General features: G+C 35.4%; 1 protein-coding gene across 1 annotated transcript; it reads right to left on the bottom strand.

The window, feature by feature from the left end:
* Positions 1-12,507: 12,507 nt before the first annotated feature.
* On the bottom strand, positions 12,508-20,077 carry LOC142339309 (uncharacterized). Its single transcript, XM_075389251.1, has 2 exons — positions 18,602-20,077; positions 12,508-12,703 (listed from the first exon to the last, which is right to left on the bottom strand). The coding sequence occupies exons 1-2, from the start codon at positions 19,318-19,320 to the stop codon at positions 12,601-12,603; spliced, it is 822 nt and encodes a 273-aa protein (XP_075245366.1). The 5' UTR covers positions 19,321-20,077; the 3' UTR covers positions 12,508-12,600.
* Between the last annotated feature and the right edge of the window lie 3,869 nt (positions 20,078-23,946).

The raw sequence follows: 23,946 nt of genomic DNA, 5'->3' as shown, positions 1-23,946 counted from the left end.
ACTTAAAAGAAGTATTTAAAAACACAGCCAAAAACAAAAAACTTGCACAGGTTAAATTGATTAGAAAACCCTTTATTATATTTTTAAAAATATTGACATTTAAAAACTTAATGGCAGCTTTTTGACAGATTTATTTATTTTATACCAATAAATCCGCAATGTTGACAAAAATAAAACAGGAAAATTTGAACTAGAAAGCATTTCTGTAAGAAATGCTTTCTGATTTCTGTTGGATTTTACTTTCAGTACTTTTTTAATGTTCCGTATTTTTTCGTAGTTTGTGTAAATAATTTATGTGTCAAAATATAGCACAGTAAAAACGCGTAGTAGTAACTCAATGATTCCGCGCTCTTTTTCAATATATAGCTATATAATATAAAGCGTCGGCGAGTCGAAATGTTGAACTAAAATTATCCACAGACATTCCGGGAACTTATGCAATTTATTAGCACAGATATATTTTCATCCATACAAAAACCAAACGGAAATGTGTTTGTATGATAACGTTTTTTATATTTGTGCATTATGATTTTTCACGCGTTAGTTTCATTCTTATTTCACATGTGGAAATTGACAACAGTTTGCTTTTTTATATATATTACTTAAATGCTTTTACATATAACGAGATAGATTGAAAATATACCGTTTTAGTGTAAAAAAGTGCCTAGTGTGTTCATGTTTTACATTTACCAATAGAGGTTTGATTTTGGAATAATAAACATCAGTTAGAAAAGTGTGATATTTTGTGTCAAGCTAATTTATAATTTTCTTTTTCCATGTTCAATTTTCCTATTTTCCTTGTTCTTTTCCCAAGTTGACACTTGTTAGGATAGTTAGAGGAAATGTAAAGAGTGGTTCATCAATACACGCTACGGTCAAAGACAATTTGTGCTAACTACATTTTTTCAGCTTCCCCTATTGAGCTCATTTCATTTTTCATACTTTTTCATTCTAATTTTTGACTATACCCTCCTTACTCATTCGTCTTTTTACCCCTTTGCTATCTCCGTCGCCGTTTGCCTCCTAGCAATCTCACTCAACTAGCACGTGGTTAGATTAACTAACTAGGTAAGGGTATAAGCTGGCAAACAAACCCCAGGCAAAAAGCCAAGAGATAAATCAGACAGAAAATATAAAAACCATAAAATCCAATATCGTCAAAGTTGAGCTAAAATCAACCTTTTTGTTTATTTAAGCAACACACGTCACCTGAGATTAGCTGAAAAACTAATGGTTCAGTAGAACACAACCGGCAAGAAATGATTGCGATATATATGTGCTGTATTTGCAATGATGAAATATAGTGTGGCGCAGATATAATGGGGGGCTACAGGGGGGTAGGCGCATAAATGGAATCATAAATAATTGACGCACCTTTTCTGAATGTAAATAAAATCAGCCTGTGTTTCGCTTTTTCTATCTCAGCACCGACAAATATGGAAAAAAAGTGGACTGCACGTATAATGCATCCAATTTTACAGTTATGAATGAAGTTAAGTTAAATTTATCCTGATTGAGTATAGAAAAAATGGATGAACATCTGCCGTGGTTGAGTTTAAATTTACAAGTGCTACAGACCAAAGCGAGAGAAATTCATGCTCGATTAATCTGCGCATCTGAGGAGCTCTCAATTTCAAGGTTGAAATACACTATCTGCAGACGAAGCGTGCAAACAGCCAATAATAGACACTTTTTTCAAAGTTTTCTGCACGTCTTTGATCTAATTAATCGGTTGATTTTGTGACACAGAAATGCAACTGGAATTATACAATTGGTCACGGTCTAAGTGCCGAATAACTCGTTCCCCGTCAGCTCTTCATTAGATCGATTGTAATGGGCACAACACGGCTGTTAGATCAATTCATAATCGATAAACTAATATGCAATTGTTGCTTCACGATATTTGAACTGAATGTCAAGCTAGCAAGAATTTTTCAAAAAGGTATGCAGAGCCAAAAAACAAAAAGTATAGACATTTTTGTACCGTGAACTTTATTGTTCCGACCAACTTGTGGGGGGGGGACTATATACTCTAATGGGTTTTTTTGTTCAGTCGATCGATATATTCATCGTAGAGAAGAGAGACTGGTATCACTAAAAACCCCGTCCAGCGTCGAATATGGAATATATTTTTTTAGTTTTGTTTAATACAAGGAGGTATTAAGGTTTAAATGTTGTGAACAGCAGACAAAAAACCGTTGGTATTATTCACATTTTGCGTATTTCTGACAAAATTTACTTTTACAAATTTTGCCAAATTTTGGTTAAAATTTTTAACGACAATGTAATAGGTTTTACTTCTAAAGATAGATGAGGTTTTCCGATTGGTTTCATCCGAATTTTTTTATTAATACAGGCAATTTAAATCAAAAAATGCTCCAACTATGCTTTAAATCCCACTATTTTATATAGTAGAAGTATGCCGGAAGAAGACTTATAATCTGCTGTCACGATCTCTGGAAACACCGATAAAGACTGGCTGTACATTCACTTCCCATAGGAATCTAATGCAATTAAAACTTTGCCAAATTTTTGAGAAATAAACTCGATAATTACGCAAAATGCATAATTTGTTTTTGGTTTATTCGAAAAAATAAATTACGCATTTTTCGTTTGCCAATTGATCTATTTTGCAAACATATGGAATTATAATTTTCTTTCTTGCATGCGCAATAATTTACGACTGTGTTTATACAATACAATTTATATACATTCAGATCATAATGGAGTGCCGTCTTTTTTTCCAAAATGTTTTTGCAGTTTTGCTTTTTATTTTGATTACTGACGAGAATGATTCTAATAAATCCAGACCCAATTCATAATAAAAGCATTAAACAATAAAATGGCCAAGTGAAATTATTTTATGTCATCAGAGAAAAGCTCATAGTTTTTATGGCTTTGACAATGTGTTTTCATAAACTCTTATTATTTATCTGCCTCAACTTTTCAGGTTTTTGCAGCCGTCTGACTTCGTCTCATTAATCGTAGATTCGATTGTGTTCCTTAATGGCTATAGGTGACCCAGTGCAAAGCTTTTTAATGCCTTTACCTAATGCCTCTTATGACTTTGAGTATATTTATTTTAAAAGAATGTCGGTGAAGTTTTGAAGATTGCCTTTTTTAAAAATTTTTTGTCCACGAGCAGCTTAGTCTCAATATATACAAGGCAAAACTCATTTCAAGTAAATAAAAATTAATTATAGTGGTTATATAGTTAACGAATGGTTGAATGGTTTTCTTTCTACGAAATTTCATAAACATTTTGTGATTTTTGCATATTTGACAATAAAAGATTTTGTTATTTGTTCTCTTTTCAAAATTATAACAATAAAGCCGACACTCATTGGTATTGAAATAAAGGACTGTTTCAAAGTTTTCAATGAGCATACATATTTATAACGGCTACGGAACCATTCTTTCCCAACTCTTTGTTAGAGGTTTTTTTTGTCTCTGCCTCTAATTGTCCCTTTTTCGGTTTTCGCAAGACATATTCATGTCAATCAGTCAATCAGAGCTCTTAATAGTTTCTATGGCTGGAAAAACTCTTCTGTTTACTAATTTGAGCTCATAACGAACAGTTTTAATGAGTTTCCATCAAATATATTTTTTTCTTCCCAATTTTTGTTCTCAATGTCGTCAACAAGTAATATAGTCTAATTTTTGACAGTGCTCATCAATTTTCAGCTGTTCCAGACTATATTTTTGGAGTTGGCTATGATTTGATTGATATTTAAAGAGCTTAGAATTGTGAGAACTTTGTGAGAATTGTTTGCCCTTCATTAGTCCACTGACCATCCTAGGCCAGTTAGAACGACGAGAAGTTCACTTCATGTTCCCATCTTGTACTCCAACGGGCATGGGCTTTGTAGCTCATAAGCATTCTGATCTAGGATGCTGCCAATTTCCGTCACGTTGAAGTTTTTGTTCGGTAGAACACTCAAATAATTTTTCTTCAGCTTGCGGTACTCGTAGTTTGTGTTTCCCAAAAAATTTGGTGGTTTGAAAACACTTCGATCGAATGCACCTTTGAATGTAGTTTCTTTATTTTGAGATCTTTAGTGTATCCCAGCTATGCTGAGCTTAACATGGGTGTCTCTGGCTTGTAACTTCTCTTGCACGTTCATCGATGAATAAAACTGTCGATTCACTATCGGGGAAAGCACATGTGTTTATTTTTTTGTCGCCACTCTGCGTGATTCCCCTCATCAATTTGTTTTTTGAGTGTAGCAATTGGTTGTGTTGCTTGGTACATCTATTGATACCGCACGCATTGACTTTACAATCTTTGATTGCATGTCCTTTGCCTAGACATCCGTAACATAAGCGTTGCTTCCTCACTGCTGCGTACCAAACATTCACACTCATGTTTCTGAACAATGGACAGTTCCAAATTTTATTAGTGTTATCAGCTGGTGGACAGTGGTCACTTTGCATTGGCTTCGCCTCCTGCAAGTTGGAACTAGCACTGAAATTCGACATTTTCGAGAACCGTTTGTCTGTACTTCTTCGGTCCTCTTGCTCTCGCTCCTCCATGAAGGCTGATAACCCTTCAAGCACGAATGCCATTCTGGATAACCATGTTCCAAACATAATCAGATCAGGCCAGTGTTAATCTTTATCATCAGATAGAACCACCACTTCTCTTTGGGAACTTGAGTTATTTTATCTGCTGGCATACACAGTGTCGAGCTGCATTGGAGATCACAATTTTGTTTGGCCTCTTTCACTTTGTTTTGAGCAGGTTCACAAAAATAGAAACGATAACTGGGAAATTGATAAGACCTGATGGGTCGTGAGGTTTCACTTGACTCTCGTTGCAGAGGCTCTCCAGCTCTGCATCGTTGATCACATGGGCTCTTCCAAATTTCCTCTCCAGAATGCTCCATGCAGATGAACAGAACTTTTTTTCGAATAGCCTATTCCAGAAATGGCTGATATGCTAATCAAAAGAGCCTTCAGATGGCTCTTATTTTCTGAGTCTGGTATTGGTTGTGATCCACTGTAGCAATGATCATACTGGGCCACTCCGTCAATTCAAGAGACTTACTGTTGAAGTTGTTCCACTTCAGCGTTGGTAGGTTACTGCTACCTGAAAAATCTCCGTCATATCGTGGCGGAAAACCACTGGGGAAACGTCCTGGTCTTCAGTGCTTGATGAACGATCGCGTGAATTTGGATATCGTGAGAAATCGTGAGAAATTTGGATATCGTGAGAAATCGTGAGAAATCGTGAGAATTCGAAGCAAGCTGTTGATTGATCTGGTGTTAGAAGGCTGTCAATTCTATCGGCCCAATCCGAGATATCTCTCTACTTTGGGGTTCAATTGAAGTGTGATTTGTCTGATGCACTCTATTGAGAACAAACATCTTCATTTCCAATTGCTTCTTTCTTCTTAGTTCATGCCCGGTTTCGAACTCCTTCATTTGTATGTACAGCTCATGATATTTCCTTTCAGAAGCCGATTGTTCTATCCGCAACTTAGTTTGGAAGTTGTAATCAAACTTTTTCATCCGTTCTTCACGCCTCCGCTTTGGCTTTGCTGAATATAATTTCGAAACATTCTTCATATCTTTGCCGCTTTCTGTTGCTCCATTTTGTTCTGTTTGAGCAACTAGGCTGTCCGTTGAATAGTTGTTGTTAATCATTCCTCCGTTCATGGCTTGAGTTGCATTGCTTTGCTGTGCATTCGTTGTTGGTTGCATGCCTTTGCTTATATATGCAAGCCAGTGATAGTCCAAATTCGCCCTGCGCTCACTTGATTCTTTCAGATGCTCTTCAACAATATCTTCTGCGCAAGCGACAAGCCTGTTTTAACGCTGCAGTTGTTTGGGTATTCCTTCATCTATGAAATGAAAAATCTGTCAATGGAGGACCCTTAGTTTGTTGGGTCGATCTGAATCTTCAATTAATTTGTAACAAGCCTTAGTTTAGTGTTAACTTCTTCCACTACAATTTGAAGCTTCCTGTCGTATGGCACTTGTACTGGCTAAAACTGTACGGGTACTGTACACAATCTGTTGATAAGGCTTGAAATGCCTGGTTGCTGTTCGCCTTTCCTTGCTTATTTCCTCTAAGCAGGGTTCGCACTTTAACTTCTTATTTGAATTGAACTTTTCTGTTACATCACTGGCTTTTTGATGTTGATTCCATTGAATTTAGTTTGTTAGTGCCTTTGATTTTCTCTTCACCAGACTGGATAGCAGTTTGCCTTCCACTGTTGGGTTAGGCGGACTAAAAGTAACGGCTGCTCTCCAATCTAATGCGAGGAAAGCTTTACACCGCCTAATTCGTTTCAACGGTTTCAAATCTGTCCGGATATTATGTTTTCGCAGTTAACATTTGTGAGCTGTATTATTCTTTATACAGTATATTACCGTTGCAAATTTTAATGTTCAATGAATGCAACTATCTGATTGCTCAGCTTTGCTGTTCAACAAATTTGTTTCGCTCAGAATACCAAAATAATGCAAACAAAAACAATTATTTTTTTGTTAATGTCTCAGAAAATAATCCAAATCGTGGAAATGACAATCACGAAATTTGTAAATCTATAAATTGGCTATGGTTCTGCAAGGCTTCAAACCTGCATCTTTGACAAACGTGAAACAGTCTTAGACCCTGTTTTTCCAAATGAAATTTTGAACCTTCACTTTTGAAATTCAATTCAAGTTCTCAATTGTTCTCAATAACATTAACGTGAAACTCGCCTAGGCTTTGTTAAAGCCAGTAAAAGAAATTGACTTCATGCTTTGCACGAAGTTAATTCTCTTTTCACAAGTTAAACTTCAGTTAAACTGTGCGATCAGGAATATGATTTACAAAAACAAGACAAGATAACAAGTTATTTACCGTTCAATAAGTTGTGCTTCAATGTGCACTGTACGTCAATTTAACATGACCGAAATTGCAAATCTAATCATTAACGTGCAACTGATCTTGATAGTTTGCAAGCTATTTACACTGTTGTACATGTCAATTCCGAATTGTTGATTGGTTAGTGATAACCATGTTGTAAGACTCTCTTACTGCAATGAATTACGGTTTCAAGATACCTTATACCGTGCCACACACGCTTTGAATTCGTGTGAACATCTCAAATTTCATTGATTTTGCATACCAAACTGGGTATCTCGTACTCCATTTGAGCTCAATTTGTTGGAATAAAAGATGCGATTTCGTAATATCAAGATTACGTAGCATTGAAGATTTGCTGACATTGAGTTTGTTCAAGTTTGAGGTTCCCTTCATGCATGTTAGTCGCGTGCTAATAATAGTTACTGTGTTTGGTTTAGTTACTAAGCTTTTGTGTGATGTTTAGCTGTCTTCCTAACAATCAAATTACCGTAATTTGCCCCTTGCTTTCAACGTTGTTGAAGGTCAAACATCTTACTGAAGTCCAACGACCATATACAACAATTCAAACGGTAACAGAAAACATCTACAATACAAAATTCAGGAAACCCGCTTATGCTCAAGCAACTTTGATACAGCTGATATTCAAAAATAAAAACAAACAGCTGAACCAACGCAACCAAATAGACTGCCGAAAATCCGAATACAATTTCTTAGATAGCGTCGCTGGATCAGTCAAGCTAATGTAAAGAAAAATGTGGTTTTCAATAATCGTTTAAGCGGCTGTTTTTATGAGTTCAATTATTCGTGCAGAGAGCAATCTTAATTATGACTCAAATATTTCAGCCTCATTATCTGCTTTTGGTTGCGAAGTTTATATTCTTTGGTTGGTAAGTTTAAAAACATAACCCGTCTAAGTCTTAAATGTTTTTCTGTACTTAGAGAATGTTGTTCACTGTAGCCACAGTTCAATTCGCACTGTGAAAACTAACTTCATCTTGGCTTTTGTGCTTTTCACTATCATATTTGGAATAATTGGTTATGTTTGGAAAAAACTTTTCAACAAATAGTGAATCTCGTTACTGGCTTTACTTCAACTACAATACATACTTTAACCTTTTGTTTCTAAAAAGCTCTGTTTCAGCGATTCCAATATTCACTAAAAATATATTTTTTCATTTTGAGCGCTAACAACTTCAGTCTACGGAAATCGATCACAGCAACATTTTGCTTCCAAGAATTATGGCAGTACCCTAGTTCACATGCAAACTGCTGGTCCTACCACAACGGCTTCCAAAAATTGGGATGTAACCACAAATATGAATTCTCAACTTATAAAAATTTTTGTGATCGATTTTTTTGTTATAGAATTCCATCAAATGCCAAAAAACCCTGCTTTATCATAAACTTTCAGTCCACAACCCTATGAAGAATAAGAATACATTTAAACTTATATATGAAAACAATTAGGCTCAGTAATGTGCGTTCGCAAATAATATTCTGACCCCGCTTATCCACAATTTTGTTTTAATTCCCTGCCAAATGAGGAAGAGATAAAAAAAACTTTCAAAAAATCTCGCATATTGATTGAAAATATTTGGTCTATGAATAAAAAAATTGCTTCCAACTCAAAACACTTGAAAAGAGGATTATTGCCCCATTATGGGGCCGATGAGACTTGCCAAAAAAATCAAATAGCATTAACAAACATTTACTATTTTTTTATTATAAAACACATAGTAACAAAGTTAAAATAGCGTCAAATAAAATCTAAACTAAACACTTCAATAGACACAAAATGGGACCACTCCATGATAAGACTCAGTAACAAGTAGACAAAATGATCAAACCCGGCAAAGTTATAAAAACGTTTGTTTTTTTGAAGACAAATTAATTCAAATAATAAAAACATTTGATATCAATTGAAAAAATAAATTAAATTGCACTCATTCATACCTCAATATGAAGGCATTTAGATTTGTCATTATCCAGAATATGTCGTATGTCTGCAAAAAAGCGACAAACTAAGAAGAGAAAAACAAAATCTACGCACACATTACATTAGCTATCAGCTGATAATATAGAAAGATTCATTTTTGTCCCGAAAACAATTTAGACCTGTCACTACTCAGAATTTGTCTAACGTTTACAATAAGAACGATATTTTGAAAGAAGTTGAATTTTTTCGGAAATCTTGCATTGAATCCGTAAGAACAATAAGAAACGCTCTAAAAACATAGATATGTTAAATTGTTTCTTTTTTCGAAAAAATTTCATACTCGACTTGTAATTAATGAGATTAGATTGAAAAATACACCAAACAGAACAACAAAGTTCAAATATGAAAATTAACTCCACATTTATTTTGAAACATTTGATTCCAAAGTCGTGACAAATTTTAGCTATCCAATGAAATCAGCAATTACTTTCCTTTTTTCATCTATGTCAAACCTTTATGACCTGCAATTAACCAGAAAATTTTATACGAGTAAAAAATAACGATAATAATAGACAAAAATCAAAATTAAATTAATAAATTACAAAAAACCGGGAGCGGAGCTCTTAAAGCAGTGAGCAATGCACTAAAAACATTTAATATTGTCAATTGGGCTTTTTTTGAACACTGATATTTTCACATGCAACCTGTTATTAATGAGACTATGCAGCAAGACCAAAAAATTTTTAAAAAGTGCAAATATAAAAAGTACTTTTTAATATTTAAAAAAAGTTTTGATTTTAATGTCATGAAAACTTTAAAATAAAATACTGTCAAAAAAGCTGTCTATTAAAATCAAGCAGTAGAGTCATTTGCTGATCAGAAGGAATACGCTAATACGTGCAACTATCCATAACTCATCTTACGACTACAAAAAGAACAACAAATGAAGAAAAACAAAAAAATTCTATCAAATTCTGCTAGAAGACAGCGTCGAAGCAGTCAAAACCTATATCTATTAAATAGAAAACAGTTGCGTTCGATTAAACTCCTTCCTTAACGCAAATAATGTGATATTTGGCTTGTCAAAAATGTGATAAGACAAGAAAAAGAATGTAGAACACAGGAAAATGTCCGAAAATCAGAATTTTCTTGTGAATATTGGCAGTGTTCAAGCAAAAAAAACCATTACTTAAAACGTAAGATCACAAAAAAATTAATCTTAAGTGCAATAGAAAGAAGATGCGACCTGTTTTTATTGATCATCTACTGTTAGCCGGAAAAAAAGAGAAAAACAGTGGCGGAGCCCAATAATCCTTTAATTATTTCGAAAAATAGTATTACCAAAAGTCAAAACAACCATAAGCTTTCAACTAAATGCTAGATAGCGTTCCCTGAAAGTTCATAAGAAATCAATTGAACCTGCCATTATTGCCCTTTGGTATGAATTGTTATTTTCTGTAACTAACTTCCAAAAAAAATGCGAAAATGTTTTAAAAAAAAGAAACATCAACTGATTACAATCCGAATTTCTTGGGTTTCCATAGAAAAGCTAGCCTTGTTATTGCTGTTCGTTCATTAGGACCACGCAATTCTTTCGAATATTATGAGTATGTTTAATTAGACTTGAAAAGTCTTTAAATCAAAAATAAATAATTCATTTTGCATATTCATCGAGATGAATTAGCAAAAAACCGGCAACACTTTAATTCAAGAACACTCTAATAGAATGCACAAATAAAACGTCTCTGGAGTTAACTAAGATTGTGTCGGGAGTTTTTAGGTGTGTTAATTCGGCAAACTTAAATAAAGTGGACTAAAATGCTTATTTTGTTCTACTTTTGATCAAAAATAGGATAATTTGTGTAAAATTTAGCTCCAATTTTGGCCAAAAATCGAATCAAACAGTTCAAAAACACTCTTCTGTTTGTAGAGATAAAATGAACAATGCTTTTTACAATTATGTATGAATTTTTTTTGTAAAGTTGGCGAAAAATTGCGTAAATTCTAAACCTCGATAACTCGGTGGAAAAATACGAAATTCAGAAGAATCTTTTTTTTAGTTATATATTAGAACCTACTGAATCAACTAGTTAAGTGTTGGTTGTCCGAAGTGTAGTTTGCGAGTAGTCTTAATAGCTTAAGAAGTAATATAATATGCAACCGAACGTATTCATAATAAGGGCGATTTAACTGCAAATAGAGGTCTGGTAGAACGTTTCGTCCTATTCTGAATGATTTGACTTAAGTTCTCTTCCAGATTGTTATCTTGAGACTTTGCCTTGTTCCTATTCATGAAAAGACCAAATTTTGAAATAAGACAATCATCAGAACTTTAATAGAGTTATCGAAATGTGGTTTAGGTCTTCAAAGTTTTGTGTAGTTTTCCGTCCTCGATTTTGTGTTTTAAATCAAGCGCCCACTTAACAACATAGAAAAATGCTATTTCAAAGTTTTATTGAAAAGCCTGCAATAGCATTGGAAACTCTTCGACATGAGTGTATTTGCGAAACACAAGCATTCGTCTGTTTTCTTATTGAATGATTTAAAAAAGATCGTCGTATAAAAAGAACCTCAGTTTCTCCTGAGACTGCACGGAAAAATAGCAATCTCTCTTGTGGCTGTGGGCACTATAGTGAGCCCATGAAAATTCTTTAATAGCTTAGATAATCAAATGGATATGTTGCAACCTAATTCTTTTTTCACTCCGGCTTGTGTTGTGGAGGCTTGTGCTACAGAAAAGATCTAGAGGAGTGCAGACTTGCAGCTGGCTATGAATTTTAAAACGTTTGGCAAGCTTCCCGTTTGAAAAACAATAAACAAAACTTGTTCGGCCTCATTAATGTCTTTTGTTTTTATAGGACCCTTCTGCTTGGTCCTCAAGCAGCATGCAAAAACTTTCCTTATTCGTTTAGAGGGCTGCTGTATCATTTCCAGTCAAATAGGCGACCCCTTTGAGTTTCTGTTGCCATATGAGTGGTAGCTTGCTCTGATTGAACGTCGTGCTCTTTGCGCGACGAGTGTGGCCAGCTCTCTACCTTTTTTTGAAACCATGCCGGCCCTTTTGGGACATTACTGTTGTTACTATACTCTATCGGAATCGTTTGCGAAAAATTTGGCGTACCTCATTTCTACCTTATGATTTCTGCTAAAAAATAGATAAAACATTTAAAAATTGATTTTTTTGCGCCAGTCATGAGCAATTGGAGGTGATGCAATTGTGTTCGCTGGGTCTATTAATGGCCGAGAGTGGTTACTACCTCTTTGCTCCGAACCCTGCATTTGCCCCAAGGTGTCCTTTAGAAATTGGGGGGACCCCAAGATTTCCTTTAGAAATTTGTAAATTTTTTTATTTGTCGATTTTATTGAATTTTCACAAATTCTAAGAAACTCTGAGGGTTCATGCTGATGTTTAATAGTTGTTTTGATATGATCCTCAGAAAAAAACTACAGCATTGTTTTTTATTTTTTTGTTGTTTCTCACCGATCATAGCAATATTTTCTAAGTTTATATCTAAACACCAATGATAGCATAGAAAAAACGGTTCCCTTTTTGTCTAACTAAACAGCAGACGATTTCCTGCGGTTAAAATCTCGACTGAGGTTCAACTTCCCGACGTTCAAGATCGACAACTTTTGAACTGGGGGTGCCTTCTATCTACTCTCAGAAAAATAATCTTTTTAAAGGTGACAAACTTGATCAATTCTTCTGCTTCAATTAACCACAAATTAAAGTGAACGAAATGTGCAAACAAGAGTACAAATTATGGCAACCATATATGATCAACAAAGTGTTCGTTAATTTAAAAGTTTATCTTTGAACATAGACGGAGGCTCCCTTCGCGTACTCCTCCGCAATTTCTCTCTTGCTTAAGTGATGTCTCTTCTCGGGAGCGCGGTTGATTGCTGGTAACCTAAAAGCAGTCTAGCAAGTAAAATTGAGATGATCACCTGCTAAGACTGTTGGAAGACTCCTGGGAGACTATGCATCATCATGCAAGTGAGTCTTTCAAGAGCTTAGGAGACAGCCGTCAATGTTATAGTGTTCCCCTGTTGTTCTTGTAAGATTTATGCTAGATAGTCGCCGATCTTGTAAGATACCAGGCAGATAATAGTTGCAATCTTGCCTCTTAACAGATAGCCACTATAACTTGAACGTCTATAAGATCTGAGCAGATAACCTATGCTCGCACGAATTTTGAAAGATCTGGGCAATTAGCCATTTCAATATGTCTATGGTGCCCAGATAAATTTGAGAATTTTTAACCCATATGATCTTGCTTGAAAATTTTAACGACGCGTTATCTCTCCAGAATTTTGGGTCTGTAAGTCTCGCGACACAGATTGAAGTCAATAAGAAAAAATACCAGGGCCGAGAATTGTGCAGTGGTTCGAAATGTACGTCACAAATTTGAAGTGCTTTAGCAGAGTTGGGTAACATTTGTTGAAACACAAAACAAGCCAGATTTTAAAATCTGAATTCAAGGATCTTGAAGACCGTCTTAATGAACGTTAACACACGGCTCTTATGACTATCAAGAATTTGTCAAAAACCCGAGTTTTTAATCTGTATAAAAACGTTGAGTGGTTGACAAAAACCATGTGCTCATGTTTTTATTGTTGCAATTACCCACCCCAGTTGCTTATCTTACACCACCGTGTAGCTGATTAGACTATTTATTCTGTCACTGGTTCTCACTACTCTTCAACAGTGGCGACAAAAGAGTGGCAAGATAGTCTAACTCCGAAGCAGAACTTCCCATCTGTTTCAATTTCAGTTGTTTTCAACGGGCACTAGCAAATTGTTCCACCGATAAATTTTACAACTGTTGTTTTTGCAGCAGGAGCTTAAAAAACCATCCGAAGAACGAAGTTTAAGAGATGTGCTCTTGTTTTCTAAGTATAACAAGGTGGTCGTAAACTTAATATATTTATTCAAATTTTATTAAATGGAAATCTTATTCGTATTCAGTAATCATACACCAAAATACTACAGCTACAGAAGAGAACAAAAATTATATTGCTGGCCCTAAAAAACTATATTGCTTGAGCAGCATTCTCACTTTGGAAATATAGTTAATTCGATTTTGCATTCAATTGATAGTCGGGGCTCAAAATAATGAATGAACAAGGATAGTCATTACAAAATGTACAAAATTGGGGTAAGTTACGATATTCACGGGTCTTTTTGTGATGTTAGTTTGCTTATGTCTCTAGATTAAAAACTTTGAAAGGCGTCATTTACAGCTATGTGGCATTAAATTATTTTCTCCTTTTGCTGATGCTTTTTTTTCGTTGAAAAATGATAAAGTCCCTAAAAACAGCCTTAGACTCATATATGGATGAATAATTAAATAAATAACTGATAGTTGGCGCCATGTTCATTTGCGGCAGTGAAACAAATTTACTGGCATTAATGCAATGACTTTGCAGTGAAGCAAAAGTTTTATAAAAATTTATTGTACTAACAATAAAAAATGATAGCTGAGAACAGGCCGCTGTGGCCTAATGCTGTTCCGCTGCGATTACGCAGGAACCACGATTACTATTTCAGAAAAAATTTATTTCTAAGAAGTTTTTTGGGAAGAAAGTTTACATGATCTGCATCAAAGCTCATACAAGACATTATAATGCAATGAGCACCCTGGTCGAGAACGGGTGCCAATATTGCAGAAATCTTGCTGAAATCTGCTAGAGGACGTTAATATTGCAAGATCTTGTAGGAAAATGTTAGATCTTGCAAGACGGTGTTAATTTTGCAAGATCGTTTAAGAAGATGCTTTTCTTGAAAGATCTTGTAGGGCAATGTTTACCTTGCACAATTCTCCGAAGTTTGTTCTGGTCAAGCTCTACTCTTACTGTTCTCATTGGCGGTTGTATTTGCGTCTATTTTAAAAGATAGACTGCCAAAAATATTCAGAAAAAAAATTGCTTTATTTCAGCTAAGAATAGATGATTAATATTTCTGTTGCTCAAAACGAACACTCAAAAATCTATAAATGTTGTTTTGTGATATTTATAAAATTTTAATTCTTTTGTTTGATAACAAAGTTATGTCTCTTAGATTTCTAACAGAAAGTGTTAGAAAGTACTCATAGCGTCATTTGCTTTTCATTTGGCCTCTTTGGGTTTTTCCGGCTTTTTGAGGCTCTTTTCCTTTTTTTCACTTCTTCGGTTGCTTTTAGTTTATGAAACATGGAAACATTATAAAATCCTACAAGAATGGGATGTTAATCTTGCAAAATTCTCATAATACGGATGTCAATCTTGCAACATCTTAGCAAAAAATATTGCAAAATAATTAATAATCTTGCAAGAGTTTTGCAAAATTATTGCCGGATATTGCTAGATTAACGACCGAATCTGACTCGGGTATTTAACAGAATTCATGCAATACTATGTTTTCAAATTCGAGCGTTGAGCATGACCTTCATCAACTAAGAATGATCATGTGGGAGCTGAAAGCAATTGATAACAAAATGCAGAGGTACTGTTTTACAGGAGCTAATTCAATAAATAGTCCATGCAATCGATTTATCAGTGTTGCTTAAATTTTTGTGTCGTAAATATATAAATAATTTTTTTTGACAATTTGACAAGAATTTCCGATTTTTAAAGACCCTACAAGCTAATACATATATGGATGTCATTTGCTTTGGCAAGCTCCCATCAAGCATGTTTCTTATGAAGCTGTGAAAATACTGGTTTATAAAACGACAACTAAAGTCGAATTGGGGGGAAAATGGAATACTGTCCATTTGTTTCCCCGGCTTATTGGATGCTTATTTTCTCACCGCAAGAGCAGATACCACGTGTTTACACAATGACTTACATTGTAATGACACGTGCACTCTCTCTGTCTCTCTCTCTCTCTCTCTCTCTATATATATATATATATATATATATATATATATATATATATATATATATATTATATATATATATATATATATAAAAATATATATATATATATATATATAAATATATAAATATATATATATATATATATATATATATATATATTGGGGGTTCATACCGTGCTTCGAGGTCACAAACGGGTAAGATAATGTTAATTATATAGTCGAGACACTAAGTATTCTTGACAAAACTTAGATATCGATCGATCAACGTCTTTTACAACCCATTATTGATCGACCATGGTCTTTTCAGTTTTTTTTCAACTGGTCTGATAGAGAGGAAAACATCAATACCATTACGGCGCCAATCTTAAATTTTAAGCAAGCAAAGTTCTTGCTGATGTCAGCATTGTCGGCTCACCCATACTTTAGGATTAGGCGTTATAGGCTTTCGCAGACAACAGTGACAGTGAGAGGTAAACAATGGCGAGTTTATTCAAAATTGGGATTTTTGCCAATGATGTCCGCGATGGTGGAATTTGAAGACACACGAGAAAAGCGGATAAATTTTTACCACTATTGTCCGCAAATTTCCGTCACCGACATCCGCGCTAAGGTAACTACTTTCCGCGCAAGCTTTCTAAGACTGAATAAAGGAGAAAAGGTAGGATTTATTTGGTTATTCTTATCGAAATGCAGTGAGGGTAATTACAATTTTAATCCGTCAAAGTTTTGAACATAAATTAAGGGTTCAAAACATAACTTAAATCCAACAAGAATGGGATGTTAATCTTGCAAAATTCTCATAATACGGATGTCAATCTTGCGACATCTTAGCAAAAAATATTGCAAAATAATTAATAATCTTGCAAGAGTTTTGCAAAATTATCGCCGGATATTGCTAGATTAACGACCGAATCTGACTCGGGTATTTAACAGAATTCATGCAATACTATGTTTTCAAATTCGAGCGTTGAGCATGACCTTCATCAACTAAGAATGATCATGTGGGAGCTGAAAGCAATTGATAACAAAATGCAGAGGTACTGTTTTACAGGAGCTAATTCAATAAATAGTCCATGCAATCGATTTATCAGTGTTGCTTAAATTTTTGTGTCGTAAATATAAAAATAATTTTTTTTGACAATTTGACAAGAATTTCCGATTTTTAAAGACCCTACAAGCTAATACATATATGGATGTCATTTGCTTTGGCAAGCTCCCATCAAGCATGTTTCTTATGAAGCTGTGAAAATACTGGTTTATAAAACGACAACTAAAGTCGAATTGGGGGGAAAATGGAATACTGTCCATTTGTTTCCCCGGCTTATTGGATGCTTATTTTCTCACCGCAAGAGCAGATACCACGTGTTTACACAATGACTTACATTGTAATGACACGTGCACTCTCTCTGTCTCTCTCTCTCTCTCTATATATATATATATATATATATATATAAATATATAAATATATATATATATATATATATATTGGGGGTTCATACCGTGCTTCGAGGTCACAAACGGGTAAGATAATGTTAATTATATAGTCGAGACACTAAGTATTCTTGACAAAACTTAGATATCGATCGATCAACGTCTTTTACAACCCATTATTGATCGACCATGGTCTTTTCAGTTTTTTTTCAACTGGTCTGATAGAGAGGAAAACATCAATACCATTACGGCGCCAATCTTAAATTTTAAGCAAGCAAAGTTCTTGCTGATGTCAGCATTGTCGGCTCACCCATACTTTAGGATTAGGCGTTATAGGCTTTCGCAGACAACAGTGACAGTGAGAGGTAAACAATGGCGAGTTTATTCAAAATTGGGATTTTTGCCAATGATGTCCGCGATGGTGGAATTTGAAGACACACGAGAAAAGCGGATAAATTTTTACCACTATTGTCCGCAAATTTCCGTCACCGACATCCGCGCTAAGGTAACTACTTTCCGCGCAAGCTTTCTAAGACTGAATAAAGGAGAAAAGGTAGGATTTATTTGGTTATTCTTATCGAAATGCAGTGAGGGTAATTACAATTTTAATCCGTCAAAGTTTTGAACATAAATTAAGGGTTCAAAACATAACTTAAAGTGGGTTGAAATTAAAGTGAGGGATGGATAATTATTCGTTTAACCCGACAAGGTTTCTGAAACTGATTCAAGGACAAAAAGTGCAATATAATTAGTACTTGCTATCAAAATGAACTTAGGGGTTGTTATAATATTAATCCATGAAAGTTTTGAATATAAATTAAAGGTTAAAGTGCAGTGGTGAGGATACCTCTGCTCACAAATTGCGGACATTGATGTCATAAAAACCTTTTCCGAGATCAGCGACGGAATTTTGTAAGGATTGTCCGCAATTTTATTGTCACTGTTGTCCACAATTTAACCATTTTTCTTCCACGCAAGAATGGGTCACAAAATCTCGTCACTCGTTTTCGCCAACGCGGACTTTGTTGAAGTTGTAGGATTGGCGACGTAATTACTTTTACTCAGAAAAGCAGATGCAGAAGCTTTTGCATAACTGAGCCTTGCGGCATTGCAAAAAGCAAACCGAAATGGATAATTGGTTGTAAGTTTTAATTTTTGTACAGATAGGGGGCCATAAGACCAGATTTGTCGATAAATTGTCACACGACAGAGTAGTTTTTTGCTCGCGCATCTGCTAATTTAAGAAAAATTGTCGACAAATTTTTAGGTCAAATGTTTCATGCATTGTATGATAGCAGTAGTGTTTTTTGAAAAACCTTATAAGGTTCTGTGGCAAAATTTTCTTGCGTGCTGCAATCCAAACGAAAACAAAAACTTTGTTGACTACATTCTACGCAAAAACGCATGTTTAATAATGTGCAATGACGGTTTTTCATGCCCAATTTCGGTCCACTGTGGTCTTTTCATAAGTCGACCTCTGAACTAGAGAGGGTAATGTAGTACATGAGTAAAACAAACCTCGAATTTTTGACCGACACAAATTGGGAGTACAAACTCCTCCTGTTCAGAGACTGGGCTTTCTTTTCCACCTCCACCCAATCAGGACCCAAACTTCTAGGCAACTCCTTCGGGGGTCCGGTCAGCATAGGTGGGTTTGAACCCACTCGTTTAATTTTTCTTAATGCTTTTGGTTTCGTTGGTATCTGAACCTGGCTAATTTTGTCGTAATCACTTAGACCAAATTCATCTTTTTGAGTTTCTTCAGTGCTTTTGTACAAGTCCAAGCTGTCTCGGATACCAGTTTGATAATCATTTAATGGTCTGAGACTTCGTTGAGGTTTTTGGTTGTTCAGAAGTAGATGTCCGTTTCCAAGGTTGAGGTTCACTGCAACGTCTATAGTAGGAGTCTTGGATCTCTTACCACTTTTGCAAACTGATGCCTCATCTTCAGGGATTTGATTTATTTTAGCAGGAATAGGTTTGGATGGCTTGCTAACCTTTTCAGAGTACTGATGTGAATATTTTCGTACTTTATCTCTAGTTCTTCTTGTTACATGAGGCCTATCAACTTTGGTGTTCAGTGATTGAGTTCGTTTAGGGTTAAAACTATTTCGATTGTCTCCCGGATACGGTCGCTCTATTCGATGTGGATTACCACCAAACGAAGCGAATGATTCTATTTGTTCACGCGTTAGAACTCGGCCTTCCGATAATACAGACTGAAACATCTCCATCATGTTGGAAAATTCACCTGGGTCTGAGGCATCAAAAACTTGCGTTTGGTCATATTCGTCTGAAGGAACATACGGGACCCAAATAACGGAGTTAGGGTTCTGAAAAAATTGCTGCTCATGATTGATTTCTAAATGGTCATTTTCGCGATTGCTGTGCGGATTGGCTCGAAAATTAAGTTTCGGCACTTCAGACTGTTTTGACGGCTTCCCTTGCTGTGAAACATCTTTAAACCGTTTTTTCAGCTTGCGTTGCGTTATGTCGGGTATTTTTGCATTTCTGAAAACTAATTTATCTTCTTTTTGTCTATCAGCGAAAATATCCTCATCGCTTGACACACTCAACTCTGATTCGCTACTGCTTTCTAAACTGTCCTTTAATTTTTTGTTATCCGCACGAACGATTTCGCTGAAACTCGTGCTGTTAATGTTCAAATTGATAGTTCTGGGTTTGATTTTTGGGGTTGATAGTTCGAGTACCTCTTGCAACTGTCTGGAAATCCGATTCTGTTAAACCTTCGTAATCGCTCGGGTCAGTATCCGAGTCCTCGATTGCCGATTGCTCGTCGGCAAATCGGGGGTTATATCTTCTTCGTAACATTTTAAGCCCTATCGGAACAATGTTTTATCGGCATATTATTATCATCGAAAAACTGTCATTTCACGGTGAGAAAATGAATGAAGAACGAAAGTTGTATTCAACGTATACTAACAACAAAGAGCACTACGTACAACTAAAAGAGCAATAAACTACACAGTAGCAGAAAGCTTAAAAACATTGGTTGTATTTACAGCAGACAATAAAAATAACTTGATTTTTAATTAAAAATTTTGGATTCCAAGAGCTCTATTGACCATCAATATAGCTTGAAGAATTTTTTAATTAAATAGCTCAGCCGGAATATCTCAAACTGATTTTTATCAATTCCTATACATGAATTGTTCTCTTCAACATTTAGTTATGGTTATATGCAGAAAACTAAAGAATATATATCGAGAGTATTTTTTGAAGAACTTGATAAATCTTTTGAATTGAAAATCTCCCATTTCCCAGATAGTCGTATGCAGTCTTAATTGGTTTTGAAACTGCTTCAATGTGAAGCTTCAAATATTCCACTTTAGTCATTGACAGTATGAAAAAGTCTACGCGCCGTCTGTTTTTCCCTGCAATATCAAATTCAACGCCCTTCTTGATTGGCTGAGAGTGTCCAGGGAATTTGCTGTCAGAACATTGTACACTATTGTTCAGAGCTGTGAAATCTAAGGAAAAGTTTTGCTGGCTTTTTTCATCTCCAGCTTAAAAAAGAAAATATTTTTACACATTTAAGTAACATAACAAGATATCGTATCAAACCTTGATATCTAGTTTTAAAATAGCCAGTATTACAACAAATTGATTTTTTCGATATCCCCTTCATACACAAAACAAACAAACAAACGAACAAAAAAAAGAAACCAACAAAGAAAAAAACAAACCAACAAAGAAACAAACGAAGAAATAAACACACACACAGACACACACACATCATTGCAAAATCATTAAAACCTCAATAATTGTGTGCAAGCGGTGCTCCTTTTTACCGAAGTTTGTTTATTCAGCAAAAATACCTAAATTGACAGTTTTAAGCGACTCAGATTTTTTGTTTCGGAAAACTTTAATGCAAATGAACCACTGTTTTTTAAAGGCTTGTACGTTTCTAATCTCGTAGTGAAAACTGATGGTATTTTCCTATTAGCTTGAGAAAACAACACAAAAGTAAATTAGTTTTGCGATTTGTTGAAATCACTCTATACAAATTGCGCATTCAGGTTGTTGATGCTTTTCGGCCTAAGTCTTGCATACCAAAACAACTATTCAACAATATTCGTATTTCTGATAGTTGCCTCTTAGTAGCAAATCAAGCTCTATGCATACATTAATACATTACAATTCTTGCCATTGGTACATAGGTTATGGTCAAAACGGGAAATCCCTTACTATAAATGATATTGGAAGTAGATGTCAACCACTTCTGACTTCTTCAATTAAATCATAACAAATATGAAAAGAGCTCTTCAACAAATATGAAGAGCTTCAATAGAAATAAATTGGGGGGAAAGGAAATCAGGAAATGAAAGGGTTTGGGAGGCCAGAAATATTAGTGGGGGGAGGAGGGGGAGAGAAAGTATATTGGAACTTGGTTTCTTTACACAGTTTTCAGAGCTGCAAAAAGATTTAAAAAAATATGGAGTCTAAGCTGTTTCGGCCTGCAGTGTTTTTATGAACCCCAGTTACAAACTATATATTGTTATATGGCACGTTACTATTAAAGAAAGTAGCACGTGCGCCTGGTGTCATAAAAGATCAATGCTCACTAAGCTGAGGGAAGAAGGGGGTGAAACAGATTAGATCCGATCCTGACTTAGTAATGAAAAAAGCTGGATGAAGAAGCTGCAGTCATATTTTAGATCTATTCTGTCCAATCCCCCCTATCTAGCTAGACATTTAGCAAACTGATCCATAGTTGAGAATATAAGGCAAAGATTAAAATTTTAAAAAGTATGCCTTGTTTCAGCCATTCAATTTCTTCCGTGAAGTTGATACTGCCCTCCAATTGACATTGGAAAATTTTGATTCGAACTGCTTTTTTCTATTTTGATCAGATTATTGTGTTTGTGTTTCAGTTCAGCGCGTAGCATAAATTAATTTATTTCTTGTCTCCTACAAAAATCAACGACAATTTAAATAAAAAAACGATTTCATCACTGAATGATTTTGTAGACAGCTTTGTTGCAAAGACAAAATGGACATTGTTTCAAAATTATCTTATCACAACATACTTCTCAAACTAATCGAAAAAGACAACTGATAAAAGCTATGTAAATAAAGAAAGAAATGTTTTGAGCCAACCGAATAGGATATACTTTGTTTCATAAAGCCTTTTAGGTTTTTAGCATGCTGTTTTTTTCGGGGAAAACACTCAATCCAAAAAGATCAGCAAAAATTTTATCAGCAGATTTGTTTTAATAGGACATATAATAGCACGCAACTAAAAGCGTTCTTCGGTTTTTCGATGAAAGATATACAGATTCAATACGTGGCCAATGTGTAAATAGTCCAGAATAGAAACTGCATTTTGTCGGTCCTTTTGACGACCCGTATTTTAAGATTAGAGTTGTCAGCGTGTGTTGAAACGAGTGCCATAAGCTCATTGAAAGCTTACTAACTTTAAAAATGGATATAAGTGCTCTCACTATTCATAAAGCGTGATTTTGGGGCTAGCGCGAAAACTTGCAACAATCTTCCCGTCACTCACTTCCACGCCATTGCTCATTAATTTTCACAATATAAACAATTGCAGATCATAATTCGAAAGCAAATTTCATATATCTGAAAGCAAATTTTGCATTGAGCCTCGCAGAACTCCAAATAAGGATCTAGCAATAGTGTTTTAAGCTAATTACATGGTCAAAGTTGTAGAAATTGTTCACGCTTATCTCTGATTACACCGAGAGAAAATTTGAGACCTTTCCAGGATAAAAATAAACATTTCCACGTTGTAGCTGAGAAGTAAAAAGTCTACCGGTTTGAAGTTTCAATTCGTTATCGTATATAAATCAACGATTTTTCATTCAAGAAATCATCAATAAGACAACGTAGAAGAAATAACATGTATATAGCAACAAAGTGTTTTTTAGACGGCAATTTTTGATGCTCATTTGACCGGTATTTGTCTGATAACGGATCAGTTCAATGCCAGTCACCATTTTGTACCAATAAATCTAAAAAACCGAAAATTATTGAGCCAAGTCATGTCTTATTTGATAGGTCTCATGACTAGATTTACTTTAAGTTATGTTGTTTGCACTTTTTCCGAGCTTTTTACGTAAATTGGAACAATTTCTATGCGTATTTAAATACTCGAATCTGATTGAGTAATATTCTCTTGCTTTAAATCTTTTTACTTGTTAACATCCTCTGGCCCAGAAGATGTTGGGACGATGAGTACCAATTTTACAAGCGGGCAAACGAGCAATCAGGAGAACGTGCGCAATACGTCAGAGGGTGCGACGCTGTCTTAACCGTAACGGAGTTCAGTAATCCGAGCAGTGGGGTAGTAACCTCTTGGGTTGGTCTCTTCAACTACCCAGACTAAGTCACCGGTCTCCAGGTGTTACTCGGTAGGCGTCTGCCATTGGGAACGTCGGTTCAGCGCCGGTACGTACTCTTTTTGATCCAACGTGCCCAAATAGTGTTAGCACACGACTGTGCGCGGGCATACCGTTTTCGATGATCGAATTCTTCGACGCCAACGATTGACGGAATTGCTGTCGATTGGTTACCGATTAGGAAATGATTAGGTGTTATTGCTCTTAGGTTGGACGGGTCGGCGCTTACGGGCGTTAACGGGCGTAAGTTAGGTGCGTGTTTGACGAGACAAAAAGTAGTGTTCAAAACTTCGTCCGTGAGATGACGAGTACCGAGGATGGTGTAAAGTGTTCGCTTAAAACTACGTACCAGCCTCTCCCAGAAGCCAACTTGGTGTGGCGCACTGGACGGATTGAACCACCACTTAATGTTTTTGTGGGCAAGTTCAACGGCGGTGTTGATGGTGTTCCACTTCTCGATATTCTCGCTTAGTTCCTTTTCCG

This window comes from Convolutriloba macropyga, chromosome 5, assembly GCF_964194025.1.
Source record: "Convolutriloba macropyga chromosome 5, txConMacr16.3, whole genome shotgun sequence".
NCBI lineage: Eukaryota > Metazoa > Xenacoelomorpha > Acoela > Convolutidae > Convolutriloba > Convolutriloba macropyga.
This window is presented reverse-complemented; position numbering and strand designations above follow the sequence as displayed.